Below are 24784 nucleotides of genomic sequence, written 5' to 3' on the forward strand. Positions count from 1 at the left end.
CGAAGCCGGCGACCCCGGGCTCGGCTCCGCGCCTGCGCGCCAGCACGCTCCACGTCGCAAACAGCCCTCGCGCAGCCGCCAGCCGGCCCTCTGACACGTCGCGCGAGGCGGAGCGAGGCCTTCCGCCTCGGTACCTGTCATGGCGGAGAGGGCACCACATCCACTTCCGCCTCGGTAACTGTCATGGCAGAAGGAACACCACGTTCACTTCCGCCTCGGTACCTGTCATGGCGGAGAGGGACCGCTTCCGCTTCAGCTCTCGTCACCAGGAGGGCTGTCCGTGATTCCCAGTAGTGTCGCGGCCTGTCCGGGCCATCGCTGCCTCCTCTCCCGTCCCCTCCATCTTCCAGACGATACAACGAACGCTCATATGCGCTTACCCCTCCTTAATGCCTCCTTCAGCTGCTGGTTGCAGCAGGAAGCATACCACAGAATAGTTTTATAAAGCTCGGTACCTGAACTGACTGCTCCCACCTACAATGCTCCTTTTAACATTCCTCAACACTGAACAACTGTGAAATAAGAAAGATGCGACTAAAGCTGACAAGAGATGCAGTTTTTCTAACTGTGGCTATACACACTATTAAATAAGTCACAAACTACAGTACCTTTATGGGTTTTTATTAATAAATATGTTAACAGCACTGATGATACTTGAACATAATTCTGCAGTACTGCATGCAGCAGCTGATGGGTGACTGCAAACAGACATGTCCCTAAATTCACGTAGTTTTCATTGCACCCTTCTATGTTTTACCTGCAAACAAAGTAATCTCTTCAATACTTCACACATTTCATACAATTGAGCAAATCTCAGTATCAAATAAAAGGAAATTGATCATTTTAGTTCTACTGCCCTCTCTTGGATTTACAGTGGCAGCAAGCATTCAGGAGTGCTGTGATTTGAATCCAGGCGCAGTGGTTCTTTCTTAAAGGTCTCACTCTGCATATACATGTATGCATACATGTTAAAAATTAAAAAAACAAGAAGACTTTTGGCCACTCTACAATTTCCACGTGTCTGAAAGCGTATCAGCATTAACATTTTGACACAAAACTTGGGAAAAAGTGTATTCCTATACATCCGAGTTCTGTACATTAATAAGTATTTATACAAATATAATCCACCAAATATTGGCTTCTACTTAAAATTCTGAAATATGGTGATTCATTTGTATTACCTAACCTTCAGCAGTGCCAGTACTAACATGAACTTTTCAGGTTAATTTAAGATCCACAGAGTACATTTGTTTTACGAAGTGGGTACAGATTTCCCTCGCTGTATAACCAGTTTACTTATGCATAAATTAAGTGGTAAAGTGAAGTTTGAACAGCATCGTCTGTGGCGTAGTAACGTCAGCAACTGCAAGTTCCTGGCCATCAACAAGTCCCAGCTCTAAAACAGAAAGAGAAGTTTAAATATAGCAAATCCACATTTAAAAATAGATAAATATGAATGTCCTTCACACAAACCATACATATGATGAAATAAAGCTGCAAATTACTCACTAGCTAAACCAGTATTCATCCAATTCAACTAACAACTTATCAAAAACTAAACAAGCAACTACTAAAGCACCTTTAGTTTACATCAGTTATCAGCTTGCTTTGTTACAGTTTTTTGTGATACCCGTTGACAGGTGTCACCTGGTGAAGCAATTGAAAGTTCATCTCAAAACAGTCTAAAAAGAGCAGGCTGCACTTGATAATGAAGCAACACATGCCATACAGAGGGGCAAAGCCAAATGACTATCTTTCTATTTAGAAGTGTATCTTGGAAACCTACATGTGACAACTGTATGTTACCTTTTAGTGTTTTGGAAAGATTTGGCCTTGTTCGTTCTTCAATTGAAGCTACTGTCTGAAAAGTCAAAATATTTCATGTCAAATTCAGGCAAGTAAATTTAAATAAAATTATGTAACAAAATTAAGCAGGTTCTGTTTACCTGTAAATAAAGAGTTTTATTTCCCCCATACATGGTTGCTGTGATTGCAGGAGATTTCATTTGCCTATGTAAAAAACATTAAAAACAAAATAAAACAAAAAAAGAACAGACACAGACAACCAGGTAAAAATATAAGTAAAAATTACCTAAAATTATCAAATAAGTCAGAATAGTTGCATACTTACAATGAAGCATTATTTGTCAAGTAATCTAAGATCTCCTGCAATTTAGCTGATGGAGAAATTTCAATGTTCTGGGGAAGCTGGCTGCAAGCTGGACAGTTCTCCTACAACAAAGCACCATAGGAGCACAGGTTGTGTCTTTCAAAACAACTGCCATCATAACCTTTTGTGAGAAGATTTGCTTCTGACTGTTCTTAAGTTGTATTTTATTCCATAAGCTGTGCTTCGCATTGAACAGGTGAAATCTTCAAGGATTCGCTTTCAAAAAAGTCAAGGACTATTTTCCTCCACAGGTCACATCACAAACCTTTTAGACACCAACGTAGTACCAGCACTAACCACAGGGTAGCTGTCTGAAGAATATCCCTATACCAGAAACTACTTTTCAAAATATTAGGAAACTTTGGCTAAGCAGGCAAAAATTAAATATGTCATTACATATACTGTGCAACAGTTTTTGGTAAATTGATGAGTAGAAGAAAATCTTCTGTTATAAGGACATCAAACAGGGTATCTGTTGATCTGGAGATTAACACACTCCAACTTCCTTATGCTACATGGACAAAACACCACCCCAAAAGTATACAAGGTTTAGAACAATAAAAAATTCCACATCCTACATGCTGAAAACAATATCCTAGAAAAGAACTAGAGTAATAACATTGTAATTTCTGCTTTTAAAATTTTGGAAATACTTGAGTATAGTGCCAGGGGCCAGAGAAGTTCAATAGAGAGTGAGTTTCAAACACAAACAAACTGGAATAAGTTCAATAAAATCAAAGAAATAATCCTGCAAGCCTTTAGTGGCACTGACCTTTCTTTCAGCTTCGAATGTGTACGTGTATAATCCATCCACGTCATTGAACACCAAGTAGTTGTTGAGAGGAATGTATGCACTGCAATGACAAATACATTTAATGTTAATACATGTCCTTACATTAGAAGCCATGTATGTAATTAGTAAGAAATGAAATACCTTGTGGCTATTTTAAAAACTTCAGTGGCACAAACAGCTGGAATCAGGAAGAAAAAAAAAAAACAAAAAACAATTTGTTTGTTTTCTACATCTTAGAACATGCAGACATTAGTGCACAAACTTGTAACAAAGAACCGACCAAAAAAAAACTTCAGAAAGGGAAAAACAAGCACCTGAAAGCAGCTCCATGCACTACTTCCACAGAATTGGCACTAATCTGAGATTATGTTAAACCTATATATTGTATTTCCAATTTTTATTTTTCTCATGTCTGAAATGCTTTTGCTCACTCCCCGTCATACATGAGCTTAAAATTCATACACAATAATTCAGTTTCTCCAAGTGGAAAACAACAGTAAGACTGTAAGTATAAATTACACCCATTTGAAAACTAGAGTTATTCCTCCCCAGGTTTCCTATTCCAAACTTTTACCTTACAAAAACTAAAAAGTTGATAAAGGATAGGTGAAATGAGTAAGAAATGACATTCTGGTTCTTCCAGCCTACCTGCAATTACTGCATTTGTAGAAGCTACTGCTGGAATAATTCGTTTTACAACCCCTGTAAAAACAAAACATATATAGCTTTGTCTTTTTCCAGAACTATATAGAAAGACTATTTTTAGCTAGAATAATTACAGAAGGGTGTATCCAAAGGCACTTTAAGCACTTTCCAGGAATTTCCATACTGATAAATTATAATGGCAGGCTGCTCAAGTACTTTGGCATATTATTTATTTTAGTGAATAAACTCTAAATGCAAGTATGCTGTATTTATTTAGCACCAGAAATTAATGTAAAACACAGTTCTATTGCTGGTTAACTGGAAAAATGCAAGAAGGAGAAAAACTTGTATTTGATATTCCCTGTGCAAGAACAAGCTTGCCAAGCTGTATCAACACTTTCATCCAATTCTGAGTCAGTCCACCCAGTCAAACAGCACAGTATGTGGACCAATATCAAGCAAGCTTTCCTATACATACAGGTTTGTACTAAAAAGAAAAAGGTTCCCTTTTCATTTTTCAGGCCTTCCAAAAAAGACAGCAAATTCCTAAGAAGTCTGGCTTGCTGCTACTGACTAACTGAATTGCCTTCATACCCAAGAAAATATCCATAAAAACTTGAAGCTTCAGCTCCTTTCTGCTGTGCATCTGAAAATGAAGCTATTTTCAAGTGCTTCAAAACTGTGCAGCCATCTGCACATATATAACTATATCTCAGAAGTGGAGTTCACATTTATATGCCAAAAACCTACCCTGCTACAGTCTTACGCAGCATAAACTGGCATAAACTGCTGCTGTTGCTAAAAGAGCCAAATCACATTCTTTTGCTCTTGCTTTTTGATCCAGCAAAGGTGGTAGCAGTTGCTACAGGTTAAAAATAAAATGGCAAATAGAATGTTCAGTTTTGTCCCAGATGAAGTTCCTATAAATCATCACAAATATCTAAACGTCTGATTCATCATAAAATATTTGTGCTGGCACAGGAGATGAGTTGCTTGTTTCTGTTTTAAGATGTTAAGTGGAAAAGAGCACTATTTCTTTCCCAGCACAGCTGCCAGCTTAGCTTCAATAAATGCAAAGAATGCCAATCCAGGATAACTGCATTAACTAGCAAAGTGTCATACCCTTACCTTGGGTGAGTCTGTATGTAACACCTTTAATATTAAATTGTGATGCTCTTTCCAAAGACTTCTGGTAAATCCACTGTATATGTTCAGGATCATCTCCATCCAAAGCAACACCTTCTGCAGCCAAGTTAAACAGACAAGTTACGGTTATAAGACCTCTTCAGAAATACAGCATTATTTTTTGCCTAAAAACATCCTTTAATTTGTGTAAAAAATAGTAATTCATTTAAATACAAAAGCTTGACACTTTGACACTTCAAATCAGAACATAATTTCTACAAACATACTATGTTGTAACACATTTCATGTACAATCTGTCTTAATTTCACAGGTTTATAAAGAGGTTACGTGCTACATTGTGAGTCAGGAAAGATACTGTTCAGTAGGAGAAACAGATACCTATTAATACCTATGAACAAATAATGGACTGGAGAGTGAGTCTGAGAAGAGAAAGATTTATCACCAGCTCAGCGAAGGCCCAGTTTCCAAAGTACAGTGGATCACATTGGTTAGAAGGATAGATTGTAGGTGTGTACACTGAACTCAAAACAAAACTGTTGACATTAGAAACATTACCTTAGTGTCAATGCAACATAATAATTACCTCCAAAAGGCTGCTCCTTTGGCCACAGCAATATCCTGACATACTCAATACAATGCTCTGGTAGTCTGGGCATAGATGCAATAGTACACATGGGAAAATTGACCTGAGTGGTCGGGGGTGGGGAGAAAAACAGGAAAAAAAGGATTTAATCTACCGCATACAGTAGTTGGAAAAGAAACAACCAAACCAGAAAATGGAATACATATAAAAAAAGGAAACATCCATGTTAATTACCTGTGGTGGATAAAGTTCAAGTGTGCATTCAACACACGCTGTCATACCAGGAATAATCACACGAGCATTTCCTTTGAAACCTTCTGTCCCTCCATCTATTAAAGGTATGATGGAACTTGGATCCAGTACACCATCTTCATAACGTAAAAATGACATCTAACGAACAAAAGTGGACTTTGCTGTGCTTTTGTTTGTTTGATTTTACAACTTGCAGAAAAAATCGGTAACAATTTTATTCTTAATGGTATGAAATAAGACTGAAGACTTAGTATATGGGCTATTTTGAGTCCATAAAACACCGCATATTTGTTGGTGCACAAGACTTTTATCTACCATGTTCACCCAACTCCACACACACACAGCAAGAGCTATTATTTTCTTATAGTAAACCAGAAGAATTGGTTGGTTTGTTTGAAGGATATGTTTTCCTTTTTTTAATTCTTGTTAGGTTTAATATTGGTAAATAGTGACTCCTTTTTAAACAGATTTGCAGTGATGAAACTACTCAGTTTAATGCCTAGCATTCTATGGTGTAGCAGCGGGGCAACAGAAGACAACTTTTACAAGTTGGAGAAATGCAAGCCAATTACTTGGCTAATGAAAAACAAAAAATCACAATGGTAGCATCCAGAGAGGCTGTGGAACTTTCACACTTACAACTTTCAAAACCCAACCGAACAGAGTCCCAGTTAGGTATCCTAATTTTGAAACAACCCTTTCAAGGCACTGCACAAATGTTGACTAACACTCCTCAAGAAGAAAGCAGGTTAGAGCATGTTCTTTATCCTTTTCACAACAATAGTAAGGTAGAAGAGGATACACACAGCTGTGAGTTTGAATAGCCCTTATTTCATTTTAATGATATAGTCTATGCAAAGCTCATCAATTTTAGTTACATATACTCAAGCAGTAACCAGGCTTTAAGAAAATTTAATACTTTACCAGCATGCCATTTATCCATCTTCTTGCAATTATAGAGTCCAGCCCACAAACAATAATATGAAACTCTAGGGAGGAAAAAGTGACATTTTAAGTCTATACTGGTGCATTCTTCTTAAGACAACCAATGTATTCTGCCTATAACTTTTCCAGAGAAACTGGCTGTAGTTTAACCACTTTCCCTCGGTCACCAAGACCTAGATAGATACATTTAAGTTTTATCCGTGTAAATTTAAGTTTTATCTGTAACAGTCAGTCTACACTCAGCACACTGTAGAAGTCTAAAATAATTAACAATTTAGCAAGCATGAAAACAGCAAAAACAACTGCAGTGTTCCCCTGAAGCACCAGTGGTGTTTGGCAGGCAAACAAATGCCACTTACGTCGATAAAAGCTTTCATCCATGTCTTGAATCTTTTTAAAATATCTGAATGTAAGCACAATAAAGGAATATATTTATAATGCTTTTGATTTTATTGTTTTCTATTTGCCAGTCTAAAGCCAAAGCATGATATAATCTATCACTACGATTTTATATGAGGCTTCTTTTAAAACTAAGCGATCAGAATATTCGAAGTTCTTACAGCTGATGCTGTAGCACGTGGTAAAAGAAGTAAGGTACACAATGTCACATTCACACACAGGAGAAAGCTCGGAAGAGAACACTATTCAGGAAGCTCAAAACGTGCTCTTACAAAGTCCTACATCAGCAGTGCTGCTCTATGTTTATAACTGAAACACCACACACTCAAAACCCTCTGGTGAATAAGCCTGTAATTCTAACATCCCAGTGAAAATGAGAATATCTAATCTGAATAAAAAGACTCCGTGAAAACATGCAAAACAGTTTCTTAAAGCTCAGGCTTGTTTCCCCTTGCATATTTACCGCATGTCAAAGCCACTCTGGGAAAGAATTCTCAACCATCAGCTGAATGAATCTGTTCTTTATTGTATAGAAAAAACAGGACTGCAGCAAAATACTTCAGATACTCTTACCACCTACAGAGTTTTCTAGGCTTTTTGAAGTCTTTGGGGCTACTTCACTCTAAAAGGATACGCTACAACAGCACAGTTGGGGATGCGACTGTTCAGGAATTCTGCTGCAACTTCTGCTTTCGGTCGCCCAACGTCTTTCGGTCTGGAAAAAAAAGGAATTACAAATGGATTAATTTGTAATATTCAGTCTTTTGAGAGTTTATTTATGAATACTGAATTAAGTGATTCATTATTACTACAGGACAACATTGATATGGGTAATATTAAGACACTCCTGTAAAGTATTACATGTGAAAGCCCCAGAGTTATCAAAGTCTACCCCTGAAACAATTGTTATCAGCACACTCACACACACAAACACAAAATCTGACTAAAAAAAGGCACCAGAAAAAGTACAATCTCTATTTGGATGCTTTATACTTTGGTTTCTCTATCTTCATCAGTCATTAACAACACAGATTTCAGAAAAAAAGAAAAAAAAAGAAATCATACCTAACAGTTAACTGCAAGTACTATTTTTCTGTTGTGATGTGGAAGTTGAGAAACCTTTAGTGACATTTTGTCCATCAAAATAGTGATTGCATTCATACGTGTTGTTTAGATACAAAGAACTAATCATGAAAATAACACTTACCGAAACAGAAACTGTCGGTTAAGGTTAGACACATCTATGGTATCCATATCTATAACATGGATCTGCCTAAAACCGGACAGTGCCTGTGAAAAGAGATAGGCAACCTCATTCAATGGGCAATGAAAAGCTTACAGTGCTGCAAGATTCATTCTGAATGCCAAAAAGGCAACCTTTGGAGGAACAAATGTAGGTGTTCTTTGTTCCCTGTGCAGATCAGCATGTCAGCTCTCTTTGTTAAAATGCTGGGTTGCTAATGCTGGTATTTGGACAGATGGAATTAGCAACAATTCAGTTGTCAAAGCACTGGCTTTAGAGAAGGGAAATGCTTTGTGGTGTTCTGCAGTGACACAAAAAATTGAGTCCCATGCTCAATTTTTTTTTCTTTTCCATAAAGACTCAATCTTGTCACACATAAAAAAATTCAAACTTCTTATTTTATGCTTTTTCTACATCCCATGTGGAATAACTGCATTAAATGCTGCACTGTGAAACTGATTAAATGAAATGAACAAGTGGACTAAAGATTTTCAGAACAGAAATTAACCTCTGGAAGAAAAGCAGTAAGAATTTCTGTATGTCATATTGGGTACCTTTAGTGCTGAACACTCATTTTGTTTCACAGATCAGAGTTCAGCTTTTGCCCAGTATTATCAAAGCAGATCAGAAGAGCCTAATAAAGAGAAGAGTGGGCCTGAGACATGAGGAACATACATGTTGGAGCCCTTAAGATATTTTTACTGATGTGTCAAAGACACTGAATACATATGAACATCATCTAGATTTACTTATGAGCATTTCTTTCTGAAAATTATAAAAATAAATCATGGTAACTTAAAATCCCTTTGAAAGGTGGGGACTGAGCACACACGGCAGATTTATGAAAGCGCTTAACAAAAGTCTTTCCTCAAAATAAGTTAGCAACAGAGTGAATTTGTTATGCTCCAATAAGCCCACAATACAGTAGCTCTAGTCAGAAGTTAAATTCATCAGCACTACATTTTTGAAGAAAGAAAACTGCTGTGTAGTTTTCAGTCTCTTCAAGCAAAACCCTGCTTAAGTAGAACAGTAACAAAGCAGTACCAGAACAATATTGCTCACAAGAGACGGAACTCAAAACCCTAAGTTAACTGATCTGGGATGACTTCACATGAGGTGAATGATTTATCAAGCACCTCAAGCTTGGAGGTAATCTGTAGTGTAATGAAATAGCAGTAAATAAAAACCATACTAAACTGAATTAACTCGTAAGTGCTGATATAGAAACTGTATTTCGTAATAATTTACTATATCCATCCACACATTTTCCATGTAAACTGTAAGGACAGAAGTTTCTCCTGTTGAAGGAAGCATGTAAACTACAGTCACTACTACAGTGTTAGTCCAAGCTAAGTGCTGGTAAGTGATACATTACAACAAATAAAAAAGGCCATGAGGAAGAAAAACAGAGTAATTGAAAAATTAAACTCATACATATTTATTGGGTAAATGTCAGACAGCACACTGTCCCATGGCTGCATTTTTAAACACTTAAAAATTGCTTCTCAGAGCACACAGAGAATCCATTACAAGCTAATGCTGCTGTCAAGAAAACTACAGTAACTCCGTAGTGTATTTCCTTTGGTTTTAGACCTATTCCTCCTTAGCCACTTCCATACAGGATAGCACATGTTGGTCTGATGGAATAAAGAAGCTTTTTACACAGACTGGATTCAGCAATACAGATGCAATCCTGAAAGAGTGTTGAGTCTCTGGAGATAAGCTCATGTTTACTGAGAGTCACTACTCAGGAGAGCCAAATGGATTCCAGCAACGAGGAGGTCACCATAGGCACTGTAAGACTGGCTCTCCTACTTTCACTTTTAAATAACGTGGCTCCAGCATTTCCAGAATCTCTTTGCATTAATCCAAATGCATAAAAAACTAAGTTCAGCTTTGGCTGCTAATAATAAACTCTCCATTTTCTACTCATAGTATAGTTCATTTCCCAGGATCTCATAATTGGGGAAAATTCCCAACATTACGCCCTACCTGAGGCTGTAAATGAACATTTTCCTACACTTCATAAGCAGCAGCATGTTGCTCCTCAGGACAAGCTTTGAAAGAGTTATAAGTAAATAAGTACAACATCTTGCACTACTACCTTCAAGCTCATTTCAAGGAATAACTAAGATTATAAGAAAAAGATGAAAACTGAGTAATTACCAAGTTTTTTAGGAGTTCACATCCTAATCCTCCTGCTCCAATAACTAGTACTTTACATGTGCTTAGCAGAAATTCAAGCGCCTGTGGAAAATATAAAAGAAACAAACAAAAAATTAATACACTATATAGGAAAATGGATGATTTGTCCTTTGTTTCAAACACCTTATTATTGTGTCATCATAAATTTTCAGTGCCCAATAAGCTTCATATAAAACAAGTTAGATCAGTAAAACAGTTTAAGCTTGTAGGAGTAATTATACTTGGACTTTAATCACCTGTTGAGCTCATGTAATTCCTATATCTCTACTTAAAGGAAAGCAAGACTTTGTTTGGTATCAGTATTCTCTTTGTATTAATTTGTCTGTGAAAAAAAAGAAAAGCTCTTTTATTTTGTTTTTCCCCCAAGATGCTTTTTTACATACAATACAAAATACACATAGATTGCTGGCCAGGTAATTTTTTTTTTCTGTTAACTATTTTACTAGAGTCTAAAGTCAAAGTAGCAAATAATGGAAAGGTACATTTAAAAGGTTAAACACATTCAACTATAAGCTTTGAAAAAAAAGATACCAAAGCAAGGAAAGTAGAAAAAAATTAAGAGAGCTCAAATTTTGCTTTTCCTTATGGAATATCTTTCCCAATTCTGTAAGTACCCCTATTAATTTCTTCAAGTACAAAAAATTCTTTACTGTGCCTAATTATTTAAAAATCAAAAGACAAACACTGCTATTTTTCATGTGAAACTCCAAGATGGAGAATAATTATTATTGTGTACCATAAAATACATTTCTACATGATGGCAAGCTTGCAGTTGACAGTTTACAATTTAGAAATACAAGCATATAAAAAGAATACAACACATTCTTCTAAAATAATAACATTCGCCAACTGAAATACAGTGTCTTCATGCAGGTTTACTATTCATATATTGCTGATGGTCAATTAATGAAACCACTTACATTACTTTCCAACACACACTACAGTTGTTTGTTTTTTTTTAATTTAAAGTAAGTGTTTCTCACTTGAGTGCCTGGCTCGAAATCAGGATGTGTGAACGGTCCAGATCGCTCGAGGAACTTCTTTACATGGTTCCAGCGACCTTCCCAGTCTCCAGAGTCCCCATACCCACCATCAACAGCCATTCTGCACAGAACACAGTAAATTCAGCTGCAAAATCATAGAGAAATAGCCACATTTCTAAAACGTGCTTTTTTTTTCTTGTATAGGTTAGAAGTAAATTACTGATCAGCCATGCAAAAGTATCCACATATTTATATTGATCATCTACGCGTGTAAGTAATGTGCATGAACATTTCCAGGAGTGGGCTTCATCAGTGGACCCAGTAAGCAGTAATACAAACATGCAGAAGATAAAAACTGGCATTTCAATAAATCCCGCTGATTTTGCTGTTACTAGTAAAAGTTGACCTGAAAAGAAAAAAGGGTCTACTCTTTTTGCTTTGATTTCCCTCACATTTTAAGAGAACACGTAAAAAGAGGCTGCCCTTTAGATTTTGAAGGTCCTTTTTCCTCAACAAAGTTGAGCATTTATCTTTTTTTTAATAGACTTTTCAAGAAAGTTCACAAAACATACTTAGAATTATCACTGTGTAACTGCAATTGTGAGACACTAGAAGAGCAACACTATTGTGCCCCAACATTATCACATCTGAATCTCTATAGCAGCTTAAACAACTATAAGGTATGAATTTTGAACGATCTTCACCTGCCATGAGTACTATGGTATTTATGACATCCTCATTTTCCAGCTGTCTCCTGAGCCTGTTGGTAGTTACTAACTGACTTGAAAAATAAACTTGCAGTTCTCTTCTTCTAAACTACAGAGGCAGAATTTTATATGAAATACTCCCACTACCCTTTCTCCCCTTTTGCAGGTCACTTTTAGTAGTACACAACTATAAAATTAAACTGTTGAGAGACTTACTGGAATAGCTCAAAATCAGCTCACTTAAATAATTTCCTAATGTAAGATCACCTACAAGGAACAAGCCTTTCCTTAACACAGCACACCTCCCTTTTTAAGTATGAGCTCCGCACATGAATACAAATGATTGTTTGCTCTATGTTAATACAAAACTAAGCTGGTTATAAATGAGCTTTGAAAGGCTGGATCATCATTGATAAGAAGCATCATTGATAAGAAGCATCATTTGCTTCCTCCTATGAAGAAATACGAAGAGAATTTACATGAGTAACTGTTGGTCGGTGTTTAGAATTTATTACTTCCTTGGGTCACATCTAGACTGTGAATCTCTCGATCCTCATTCAGAATTCAGAAGATGGACAAAACAGTAGGATGGCTTTAACTTCTAGGTCATAGTTTTGCAAAAGGTTTTCAGTAATGGGAGAAAAACCTAACTGAAAAACAACTATAAACATATTGGATTCTGCCTGTATTTTGATTGCTGACTCCTTCCTGGTCGACTGTTGGCTTTAGGTATGTTAACCTAGCAGTTGAATAAATTCTTTAAAAAGAGTTTAAGTTCATAGAGGATCTTCTGACCTCTGACTTGCTTTTCCCAGTTTGCATCAAAATAAGATTTCAGGAAGACAGGAAGACAATAAAACTCTTCCTCCACTGAATCCCAGTCTCAGCTGTTTTAAACCAGTTTTCAGGATGTGTAAGAAACAACTTCTGCAAACATAATATGGGTGAATATAAAACATAATAATTGCTTTTATGGATTTTATCTTGTTCTGGAAACAAGTACAGAAGTTAAGCCTGGTGACTGATTTATTACTCCTTCTTTACAGGCCATAAAAGCAGCCACTAAACAGATGTACTTCTCTGTTTAGATGTGAATTTTTCTTTTTAGTGCTAAGATGGCAAGACCTAGTCTCACTTTTGCAAATATATTAGCTCGGTTTTTACAGAGCATTGTGGAGATCTGAAAAACACCAGCAACTCAACATGAGGTGTTATGTTTAGCTTCAGAGACAGGTTTATTCTTGTGTTGTTACAGCACAACCAAGCATTCACTTCATTAGACTTTAACTAAACTTGTGTGCGTTCCATTGCATTTTAGATTTTATTCAAAACATCAGAGCACCACAGTCCTTTCAGGCCCACACTTTTTCCTGCCACCTTCGCACACCCAACGCTCCATGCTTGTGCAGGACGTGGCATGCACCCCACAGCCCACATGCCTCGGGGTTTCTGTGACCCTCACCCCAGTACGGCTCTGGGAGCTTTGGGAAGAGAGCCACAAGGAGATGGAGGGGAACAGTCAAGGGATGGAAGCAGATGAGGTCAGAGACTTCTGCATGTTAGTTTTCAAGGCTGCGCAGAATTTAGAGCTTTAAGAAGCAGAAGCAGCTGTTCTGTAGACTGAAATATTCACTTTCGGCTAGTTTTGAGTCACCCGCTCCTAGTCTAGCAGCCCTGCCAGGTCCCGGCCAGCAGCAGCTCTCCCACTCCTGCCACAAAGCTCTCAGCACACCAGCCTCCATCATGCCAAGCTTCAAGCCCACAACCTGCCCCGCGCTGCGGGTGAGCCCCTCGGTCCTCTCCCCAGGAGATTCCTCTTCCCCAGTCCTTGCTGCTCAAGCGCCCTTCCACCTTCCCCTTGCTCCTTCTCACCCCCTCAATCTTCTTGCTCCCACAGCCCCTCTCTGCGGCCCTCACAGCAGAGCCGCCCGCTGGCCCAACCTCTCTGCGGGGCTGCGACTCCCCTCGCTGCCAGCCGCCCTTCGACAAGCGCTGCCTGCCCCTGCCGCTCTCCCTGTCCCTGACCCTGCCCCGGGCCGGCCCGCAGCCCCGCACTAACCCATCCGCCAGCAGCTCCTCTAGCCTCCTTCTTTTCTTCTCCCTAAAAGAGAGAGAATAAAAGAAGGGTCAGTATCGCGCTACAGAGACCGGGGAGGAAGGAGAGGGGACCCCAGGGCCCACCCGTCCCCGGGAAGCGTGGGGAAGGGGCGGCCGAGCACGCACATACAGGGCACTTACGGTTCCTCACCATCCGCCATATTTTTTCCCTCTGCTTCCCACAATTCCCCGCGCGCCGCCGGGCTCCCGCCATGCGCGGCGCCATCATGGGCGGTGCGTCGCCACAGCGGGCGACTATGGCCGCCGAGGCGGGGTGGGGAAAGGGGGTTGGTTCATGAGGGTCCTTGAGAGTGCAGTACAGCTTACACTAAAAGCACTGTGGAGATGGAGCTCGCCTCCAGCAGTCAGCTCTATCATACCAGCTACGCTATGAAGTATTTTCTGTGCACAGAAGCACGCTGCTCTCAGTCTATGCGCAGAGCTGGGAAGCAGCCGCGCAGCGCTCACGCAGACCGCGGTTATGGCCTCAGGCTCCTGAACGCACTTTGAGGAATGCAAATGCTTTGTAGATTTGAGAAGCTGCCACAAACCCCAGGCATCACAGCCACACCCGGCGTGCCGGGACACACCCGTGCCAGGCGTGTGCGTTCAAGCCGTGCGAAACAAAGCGTAAAGACCCTGAAAATGTTTTAATGTGAGCAGTTAGAATCACCGCAGCTGCTGTCCGGATTCAGAGTCCTCACCGCCAGCCCTCAGCGTGACCCCGGGCTGCAAAAGCCCCAGCAGCCTGCGTGCCACTCCGCTTTCAGGGCACAGCTACCCGGCTTCACACACACCAAACGCGTGACATTTGTGCAGAACAAACAAACAGGACGTACAGCCGGCCAGTGACGAAAGCATCTCTACGCCGTGCCGGCTGCGCGGATTGCTGCGTGCCCGGCTCTCTTTTCCCATTTCCCCGCGGCCCGGAGCCGCCCCGGGGCGGTACCACGAAGCCCGAGGCCTGCGCGGCGACTGGGCGGGGGCAGCAGCCATGGAGGTGCAGGTGGCTCCGCTGCGCTCCTGGGAGGACTTCTTCCCCGGTTCCGATCGTTTCGCCCGGCCCGACTTCAAGGACATCTCGAAATGGAACAACCGGGTGGTCAACAACCTGCTCTACTACCAGACCAACTATCTGATGGTGGCCGCCGTCGTCGTCGCCATCGTGGGGTCAGTGGGCTGGAGGCGGTGGGGCTGCGGGATGAGGGGCAGCACGGCGGCGATATTCCCAAACGTACGGCCGCTCTTACTGCGTGTTGGGTGGGGGTTGGCTTGCTTAGGACGTGCTTTTTAATTCCTGGTTGGCAAATCTGGGAGCTGCCTTTTGTTTCTCACGGGCTGCCCGAGCTGAAGGAGCCCGGCTCTTTTCGGGGTGCCTGGCAGAAAGCAGCGGTGGGTGCAGGACGTCACTGGCTGCTCTGAGGCGATCACTGCTTCCTGCCTCGGTCTGCCCGGCGTGGCTGTCAAGCTGAGATTAACTTCACTCTGAATTCCAACAAATAAGGAGATAAATTCTGCTCTCTGTTACAGCTTTAAGCCTATGCCGAGGGGACAGAACAAGCCTTTCTTATTCCTGACCTAGCACAGATTGAAAAGCCTTTCATATAAAATAAGCACAGCACCCATCCATTTTTGTGAGACTGAGACCTTCATGTCTCGTGTCAGCTGTAGCTTCCCTAGGGAGAACTGGGAAATAACCTAATCATCATTAGAATTAAAGCCTGTGCGACTCCTTTTAGTATTGCTTTAAGATCTAGAAGCTCTTTGTCAGGAGTTGCAGCAGAGGCTGTGATGATTGAGCTTTTAAAATGGAAACTTGAAATACATTTCCTACACTCCTCAGCAAACAATGTGCAAATGCTTAAATTGGAGGATTGCCTGGCCACTAGACTAGATTGGTTTTGGCAGGATTTTATTTTATCATATACGTTGCAGAGGCTTACATTTTTTCTCCTATCCATTTTTTTTTTTTTCCATGAAGCAATCTGTAACTTTTTAGGGCTGCTGATGCTATTGACCCAGCATCTGAGTCAGTGAAGAATCTCTGGGCTCGGGGAGTTTTGTCCCGTGCTTTGTGAAAGGAAAGGCTGAGAACCCCGCTTTTCTCTTCGTTTTGCTGCGTATCAGCTAAGGGTTTGGCAGGGGAGATTTTGTTCTTAATTTTGGTGGAGATCAGTACACTGTACTCAACTCAGTAGCAGATCATTAGACTAGTAAAGAGACTTCCAGACTTTTAGTCACTTTAGAGAGAATCTAGTCTTCTCTGTTTATCTACCTTTATTTAGCAGTGCAAAACCAGTTCTAAATAAGCAGATAAATTAAAGCAACTCTGGAAGGCAGGAGTATAGCTCGTCTGCCCCAAAAATCTGGGGGGAAAAAAAGTGAATAATTTTGTTATCCTCAACTGGAAAACTGGAATGGCAACAGCTTTTACTTCTAAATTCCTTCCCCTTTTATTCTCTGATCTCACATCAGATCAAGGATGGTGATACATCTCCGTTTATTTCCCACCATTTTGCTGAGGTGATGATAGGGAGCAGAGCCACACAAGACAGAGATTAATACCAGAATTGTAATTCTAGTATCTTTATAATAAACAATAACCTGCTACATTGAAAATTTACAAATGAGAAGAACCTGGAGTGAATTTGTTTTATTGCACATCTTAGAGCCTTTGATATGTGGCAGACCTGCTTCTTCCAACATTGAAGTAGACGAATGGGAGAAGAACTCTAAAGGAAACAGGATAGCACTTCAATAAATAAAAGCTATCCATTTCTTTTTAATAAAAGATTTTTCTGTTGAGTGGACTGTAGCTTTGGGAGAAAGGCCAAGAAAGCGTCCCAATTAAATTTACATTGATGACTAAGATGCAATCTTGCACTTCACCCTCTAGTGGGCTTGGTGATAAGTGATGAATCATGGATTTTTAGGAACTCCAGGACTGCGTGTAGGCCTATAGGCAGGATTACTGAAACCATTAGTGCGGTGGTCTCTGTGATCAAAACTAAACTTTGCCCATGACCCACTGTACCTGTTCTTAGGCCATCTTAATTATGCAGACAGGCATTCAATGCAGAGATGATATTTCGGCTACTGTAATAGAGTGGGTAGCTGTGGTAAATGCTGGGCTGAGATGGAAACTGTACTTGTGGTATCAAGAAATCTCTGGGCAGCGGTGCTTATTGCCATGGCATAATGTACTGCCTCCTGGACAACAAAGTTGACCTCTTCAACATATCACCATCTCCACATCTCTGTATGGTATGGAATACCTTGCTGTGAGCACAGCATTCTTATAGTTGGGTCGTGGTTGGTCTCAATGATCTTTGAGGTCTTTTCCAACCTGAGTGATTCTATGACTGTGGGAGGCACTAAGTTTAAGAAATATCTGCACAGCACTCCCAACAGCCTGCAACTCTCTCCCAACCAAGCAGTCTGCCTGGTAAGCAGAGTTTGTCTGTGCTTTCTCCTAGTCTGATAAGGCTCCTCTGTCTTGCAGTTCAAACTAACTACTTAAACTGATGTTTCTTTTAGGCTTGTGGTGCCTCGCATTTGCTAAAAATAGTATGTGCAGAAGTGATAGTATGAAAAAGTGTAATGGGTTTCAGAGTGCTGCATCCTTTGGCACAGTGTCTTCTCTGCAGCCTGAAGTTCAATGTTGCTTTCGTTTTGCACTCTTGTCATTTAAACATCAACTGGCCATCTGCACAACCCCTGCAATGAACAGTTGTGTGGGTGTCTTTTTCTTTCGTTTTTCTTTTAATTCTTTATTTTCTTTCCTCCCCAGACCACTGCCATAGCTGACTTGCTTGTAGTTAATTCCCTTAAGAGAACAAGGATTGCAGAGCAGCAAAATGCCCATTTATAGTTTCTGTATTACCTGATGAAATACTCAGAAGTGTGCAACACACTGCTCCAAAACCTCCTGCTGCAACGTAATGCTACGTAGCTTCATGAAGTGGATAAAAACTTCATTTTAAAGACAAACATACAAAAACCTTCATAAAGGTGCAGAAAGAACTCCAACTCCTGTTCTGAAAGCAGCCTAAGTGAGAAACAGTATGTAAAGGAGCCTTGGTAAACCTGTGGCTGCTGTGGTCTGTTGCCTGGCTGTGTCCAGATTTGTTAGTGACAAATCAGAGGACAACATACCCTTCATAGGTTTACATGCTAACTTCAGATGAGCTGTTTAACCTCACTGAAACCAGAAGTATGGGGAGTGGAGAAGCAGAACTTGGTCTCCACTGTAATGTTGTTTAAATTAAAACAGAGGAGGAAGGAAGCAGGAAACTGCTCTCGCCTGCCCACCGCTTCCAATGTGTGCTGACTTCTGGGCTTGTGCTGCTGGAGGTTTTCTGCCTTGAGCAAAAGATGAGTCTTGCCTAGCTCTTTTTCCCTACGCTGTAGCTGTGAATTCTCCGAGTTAGTGGTTATCTCTGCTGCTAGGAGGCTGAAGCTGGGAAACTAAAAATAAATAAGTAAATAAATCTGGTTTTGCTGTCAGAGTAGCTACATAGTTACCAGTACTCCTCCCACACCAGTAAGTAGCCCCTCTGCTATCTTCTGGTACAGCTTACAACTGATACAGTGTCCCAAAGCCCTGGTAGACACAGCACAGTGTTTGTGTCCCTGGAGCCTACAGACAGAAAGAATGTTTCTTCTATTTATTCTTTTTTTTCACCCCTCTTTTTACTCTATATCAAAGAAATTACAGTAGCAGAGGAGTAACTGCAGGTACTTACTGTTGCCCTGAGACACCAGTAGCACTAAATCCAGGTGAAGGTTTTCCTTGCCAGTTTGTTCCCGCTGTTTTGGAGGCTGTAGCATCCTACCAGGGGTGCATCTTGTCTGCCTGAGGGAGCAATAAAGTAGAGCATCACGTTAGGAGGCTCTGAGCTCAAGGTTGTTTGCACACCAAATGTCGCTCAGTCCTGCCATACTGACTAGTTTCAGTGTAGTGAGAAAGACCTCTTTTCTTCCTTAGCTCCCAAAGAGTATTTCTTCCCTTTAGATATTTGAGCAGCCCAAAATCAAGTTACCACAACACTGTCATGCTAATGGTTCCATGCATTACATTTTTAAGTATTTGGGAGTCTTACAAATCCCTCCTAAAGAGAATTATTTTTAGAAAGTATCTTATAACATGCTTAATGGCTGGCCACTTACCTTGTCTCAGCAGCTTTGAAAGACTCCCAGCCTATTTGCCTGACCATGAATGTTTTAGACTGTGTCTCGCTCTGCATATAAATGTGGTCAATATCAGTGCTGATGGTTCGACTGTAAGAGGACTTCTAGGGTTGCTATACAGCTCTCATTTCCCCTCAGATATGTGTTCTAAAAAAATGTGCCTGTGTTTTTTTGTCTTTATCTGTTGTGCTAGTGAGAGAAGTGTGCCAGCAGATCTGAACGAAACTGCATAATGGAGATCTGACCTCCCAAAAAAATGCCACTGCTGGAGAAGAGATATCTATATATAAATATCTAGGAGAATTTTAGGTAGCGCTGTGAATTTTGCCCTTTTGGTGATTCAAACAGTGGAGGGGAGCTTGGCATGTGACACCCTATCCAGTACTATAATCAACAATATTGAAGCCTGTGGACACATGGCTGATAATTTGAATACCAGTTTTTAGTGGCAACTGCTATCCCCCATCTGTTTTTGTGTGCCCCTGAATGACTTCATTTGATACTTATGTTCACTGTTTCCTTGTAAGCATTGGAATGCAGCCCACTTGAGAAAACATGTAATTCAATTAACTCTCCCCAAGAAAATGGGATCTTTTGAATGTATTTTTTTTCTTTACATCCCTGACAGCAAGTCAGTAACACAGAACCCATGTAATACCAGAAAGAGCATAGAGCAGAAGAGTCTTTGGTCTTTTCCGTATAAACACAGGGGGATTGCTTTTCACCAGCAGTTTCTGAAGCTGTAATGAGAATGAGAGGAAGGATGGGGAAGATAAAGCCTTGAGAGTATTTACCCGACACCTGGAGAATGTAGCACGGAGCTCTGCCTGGCCCTTTGTTCCTTCCAGAATTATTTTTTCAGTAACTTTTTAGGAACAATCCAAGTAAGCTTGGCCATTTCTACTCCAAGCTAGCAGTGATGCCCAGATGATTTCTGCTTTAAGAATCCCATATGTCCAGTTGCATGTATATAAACAGGACACTAGTGTGGTGCAGTCACGAGTCACCCTCCTTTTGCTACAATGGAATACAGATGAAGCTAATTTCTTTCCAGAGCAGTACTGTTCACTTTTTCCAGCCTGGAAATTTAGGATTGACAATTCAGAGCTAAATATAATCTGGCTGGCTGCAGGGAGTGACTCAGACGCAACAAGCGAGTCTGCCCTATCGCCATTTCCAAATAGCCATGCTGGCTCTTCAGCATGAGTAGCAGAAGCAGGTGGGGAGCTAGTTTGGATTCTAATCTCTTTCTATCCAGTTCTCCTGTCTCCTGTTGGCACAAATGACTTACAGAGTCTGAGCCAGGCTCTGAAATCATTCTGGGGGTTCTTTGTTCTCTAGGGAAATGCTCTCTGGCACTGCAGGTACAGTGTTGACATGCCAGTCCAGAAAGAGATTTCTTTAGCTTGTGCCGGATATGAAGCACAGACCACAAACCATAGCATCCTCCTCAGCACTGGGGTAGAGTGGTGAGTCATTGTGCCTATGACTTTAGAACAGTAAGTCTGACTGCAGGGTCTATGGCAGAAAATCTTTACTGCTTTACAGGAATAGTGTTATGCTTGCTGTCATTGTGGTAGCTGCTCAGAGCGCTCAGCTGCTGTGTAATTAGGGCTGTGCAAATACAAGCAAGTAAATCAGAATGCACAGGATATCACACAGCTTATTTCAGTAGAAGTAAAATATAGTTGAGCCTGGCTTTTGTACAAGTACAGAAACAAGCTAAGCAGAGTCATCAGTGAAAACTGAGGACAAAGCAACCTCTTAAATACTTGGGAGCAGGTGATGTTCTCATCCTGGTCCCAAAAAGGGACTTGCTGTTTATAGTCCAGAGCTGATCCACTCGGTGGCTTGGTTTGCTTGGTAACTCCAATAACAATAATAGAACACAAACCTCAGCAGTCGCCCCTTTGCCAGGCCTGGCTCTTCTTCCTGCAAGACCTTTACCCCACGTGTCCAGTTCCATCTGACTCTCAGACACATTTGCTTGGGACTGGGCTTTCGTGTGTCGTGCTGATGGTGGTAAGTTCCTGCAGGTTCATAAAATAACCTTAGTCAGGTATAAACTGTTAAAAGGGATAATTCAGAGATAAAGCACTCCACAGAACAGCAAAATATAAATACATTTAAAAGAAGAAATCATGGGCTGAAAGTCTAGGCCCTAGCAGTTGTTTCAATTCTGTATTCTCAGGAGTAATACCTGCTGGGGAAAAACCTTCCTCTCCTGTCACCTACCCACACAATGTATCTTCAGTTTAAGTTAAAGTTACCTCAGAAACTAATGTTTGTTTGGCAGGGAAATTAGTGAAACAGTTTGTATCAGTATTATGCTATTTTCTAAGATCTGCTGCGGTTTTTCTATAAGCAACTTAGGTAGCTAGGCATAATGAACATTGCCTTCTTACCATAGCAAATTGCCAGTAAGTTGCTTCCATGTGCTTGTTTTGACATAAACACCATATGCCAAATTTGGTAAGTATTGAAGGCATAAACAATAACAGTAAAGTAACTTTCTATACTCAACATTTCCCATACATTTTGCCCTTTGTAAATCCAGACAAGATGATAAAAGCTAGTTGACCTGAACATGTAGGCTGATCCTGGTTTTGTAATGTGCAGGGGGAAGATCAGCCCGTTGGGTAACTGATCACTGGACCTGTGAGCTGTTGGGATTCACTGACTTGGAGTGTGATGTCAAGCAAAAGCATTGATAGCCTGGGTGGGAGGCAGGCTGGTGCTAACTGCATCTATTAATGTGATGCAGAAATTCTCATTATCCTCAGCTATGTTCAAGAAGGGAATATGAAGAAGATTATCTAAATATGCTAATTCATGGCTAAAGGTTGCTTGTTCAGTTGCTTTGGGGTAAAGATCAGAAGTCAGTAAAGACTTTTGCAACAGCAACTGACTTCTTAATGACTTAGATAGCTATTTACCTACCTAGCAGCAAAGATACCATAAAACTGGATGTTTGCTGCATGAACACAATTCACAAAAGCTCTGAAACAAACTTCCTGGTCTCTACTGTTGGGTTTGTTTTTTTTCTTTTCTCTCACCTCTTTTCTCCAGATTTCTGAGTCCCTTGAATATGCTCATTGGTGGTACCGTGGTGGTCCTGGTGTTCCTGGGGTTCGTGTGGGTGTCACACAACAAGGATATACTCCGCAGGATGAAGAAGCAGTACCCAACCACGTTTGTGATAGTCATCATGCTGTCTAGCTACTTCTTGATTTCCTACTTGGGGGATGTCATGGTGTTCATGTTCGGGATCACTCTTCCTCTCCTCTGTAAGTATTTTTGCTATTCTCTGAGGACTGAACTGAGCTTTCTCAAATAAGTCTTGAGAGACTAAATCAGCTAATGGCTGTACTTTCTCTTTATTTAAATTCTCCCAAAGCAAAATCAAGACTGGGGGAAGAGGGCACGTAAAACACCACAAGTCATCTTGAGTGTTATTATTATTAAATAGTTACTTGCAGTTACTGAAGCAGTCATTCAGAGATCTTCTTCCAGCTGATGCATTCATTGGGCATTACTGATTAATAAATGTGTTTTTGTTGTGCAGTGATGTTTATCCATGCTTCTCTGAGGCTCCGGAACATAAAGAATAAGCTGGAGAACAAAAAGGAAGAAATAGGTTTGAAGAAGACCCCAATGGGTATCATACTGGATGCTCTAGAACAGCAGGAAGATAATATCAACAAACTGGCTGACTACATATCTAAAGTAAAGGAGTAAGCAACTGCAGTGTGGTGTTTTTACCTGTTGCAAGAGTGTAATTGCTATTTACTATTGTTCAAGCTTGCTTTCAGTTTGTGTACAAAACAAGAAATGCACGTGTGGTACAGATTAATAATTGCAGGATACAGTATTCCAAGGAATTCAGGGCTCCTCTAAGAATATTAAAAGAGTAACTTTTTTTGTTGTATAATTAAATGTTCTGGTGTTTACACAAGTACCAACTTAAACATATTTGCTCGTCTCTTCTTCTTGGGGGGTAAAGGGAGAAGAGATGGAAACCTATGGAATGCAGTCTCTTAAATGTCTTGCAACACATTTGTCTGTTAGTAAGAGTAACACTCCTTTCATCTCAGTTCTCCAGAATGGCAGTTTAGCCAGTTTGTTATGCTGTGTAGCACCCTCATGCTGGCAGTGTTCAAGGTGAGCTGGAATGTATTGAAAGTATGTATCTCTTGCATCCTCTAAACCCCTAACTCCAGAGGTCTTGTATTGAGACCACATTGCTAGCTTAACTGGCAAGTGGTAAAACTGTGCAATACCTGTAACCAACTTGGGTTCTGTCCTCACCTCACATTCCTCCTTTGGTAGCTGGGGAACAGTCTAAATAGATCTAAGCATGAAGAGTATATATGGCACCGTGCCTCTCAGTTCCAATCAAACATACCTTTGCGTCCCCTGAAATCTTCATTCTGTTGATCTCTAGAAGTTGCTCTTCTCTTCAAGAGAGGCAGAACTTCCTCATGTAACTAAACCCAAGCATGGGAGGAAAAAAAGTGTTTGGATAAGCTAGATGAGTTACGTTTCTACCCTATTGATGTTTTTAAACACTGTTACTTTAGGACTTACCTTGTTCTGCTTTATTCTGTATCAGCTGTTTTGTAGATGAAGGTGTATGTGTGTTTTCATGTTTGCTTTGTTTGGGTTTTTTTCTTAAGCAGAATGCAAACATAGAAGTAAAACTCGCACTTCACTGACTTTAGTGCTGACAGTCTTCAAAAGAATAAACTGGGTTTCAGGTTTATGAGTAAAAGCAATAAATGTCAAGATACAGTTATTGAACACCCATTCCAAATTCATATAGGCACTTGCCTGTAACAACTCCTGTCAGTGATGTGTGGGATTCTTTTATATATATTTTAACTTAATTACCAGCTCTGATGGAATTGTCTTGCTAATAGCAGCTTGCAAAATATAATGGGAAAAACGTTGTCCAGGTGACACTCCATTGAAATATTCTTGCATTTCTCTTTTTCTAACAAAGTGATTAATATAACAATAAAGCAAACATCCTTACGGTTGAAGCTTTTATGTAATTTACCATGCTGTTTTCATAGTGAGTTGTGTAGAAATCTGAACACGTCATTCCATTTAAGTGTTAAAGTGATCAGTATTTATTGAAAATAATTCCAGCTGGAGAGTCAATGGCCTGTTCCTCACATGTAGCGCATGGTCTTTGTTTCTGAAAACTGTTTCCACATTTAAAAGTAGTAGCCTACGACTTCATCATTACTGTAGAATTTTAAAAAACTGCACAGTTATGAAGAAAAATAAACTCTAATGGTGATTACTGAGTGTATTTCTTTCAGGTTGGGAAATGTGACTCCAACCTCAGCTCATGGATGAGGTCACAGCTGGTGACCTCAGCAGAGTGGTGGTGGGACAGCTGTGGTCACCCTACCACTCCT

At 40.5% G+C, this 24784-nt stretch overlaps 2 protein-coding genes across 5 annotated transcripts; one reads left to right on the forward strand and one right to left on the reverse strand.

The window, feature by feature from the left end:
- Positions 1–605: 605 nt before the first annotated feature.
- Positions 606–14394, reverse strand: UBA3 (ubiquitin like modifier activating enzyme 3). Of its 4 annotated transcripts, none has more exons than XM_003210177.4 (18): positions 14310–14394; positions 14131–14172; positions 11365–11485; positions 10343–10423; positions 8141–8223; positions 7568–7648; positions 6894–6937; positions 6514–6578; positions 5572–5727; positions 5338–5440; positions 4737–4850; positions 3612–3665; positions 3105–3141; positions 2943–3024; positions 2132–2232; positions 1947–2010; positions 1807–1861; positions 606–1396 (listed from the first exon to the last, which is right to left on the reverse strand). In XM_003210177.4, the coding sequence occupies exons 1-18, from the start codon at positions 14327–14329 to the stop codon at positions 1308–1310; spliced, it is 1392 nt and encodes a 463-aa protein (XP_003210225.1). In that variant the 5' UTR covers positions 14330–14394; the 3' UTR covers positions 606–1307. The 4 variants fall into 4 exon arrangements, with proteins under 4 accessions (XP_003210225.1, XP_010717013.1, XP_010717011.1 ...); XM_010718711.3 differs by having other exon boundaries at positions 14299–14357; XM_010718709.3 differs by having other exon boundaries at positions 14295–14311.
- Positions 14395–15075: 681 nt separating this feature from the next.
- On the forward strand, positions 15076–24666 carry ARL6IP5 (ADP ribosylation factor like GTPase 6 interacting protein 5). Its single transcript, XM_003210178.4, has 3 exons — positions 15076–15338; positions 22428–22645; positions 22924–24666. The coding sequence occupies exons 1-3, from the start codon at positions 15163–15165 to the stop codon at positions 23094–23096; spliced, it is 567 nt and encodes a 188-aa protein (XP_003210226.1). The 5' UTR covers positions 15076–15162; the 3' UTR covers positions 23097–24666.
- Positions 24667–24784: the final 118 nt, after the last annotated feature.

The sequence above is a fragment of the Meleagris gallopavo genome, chromosome 14, assembly GCF_000146605.3.
Source record: "Meleagris gallopavo isolate NT-WF06-2002-E0010 breed Aviagen turkey brand Nicholas breeding stock chromosome 14, Turkey_5.1, whole genome shotgun sequence".
NCBI lineage: Eukaryota > Metazoa > Chordata > Aves > Galliformes > Phasianidae > Meleagris > Meleagris gallopavo.

Coding starts and splice junctions, on each gene's coding strand:
- UBA3 (XM_003210177.4), bottom strand. CDS start 14,329: ATGGCGGATGGTGAGGAACC. Junction 3,142..3,611: donor TACAAATGCAGTAATTGCAG/GTAGGCTGGAAG, acceptor TCCTGATTCCAG/CTGTTTGTGCCACTGAAGTT. Junction 3,025..3,104: donor GTTTTTAAAATAGCCACAAG/GTATTTCATTTC, acceptor TTGTCATTGCAG/TGCATACATTCCTCTCAACA.
- ARL6IP5 (XM_003210178.4), top strand. CDS start 15,163: ATGGAGGTGCAGGTGGCTCCGCTGCGCTCCTGGGAGGACTTCTTCCCC. Junction 15,339..22,427: donor GTCGTCGTCGCCATCGTGGG/GTCAGTGGGCTG, acceptor TCTTTTCTCCAG/ATTTCTGAGTCCCTTGAATA. Junction 22,646..22,923: donor GATCACTCTTCCTCTCCTCT/GTAAGTATTTTT, acceptor TTTGTTGTGCAG/TGATGTTTATCCATGCTTCT.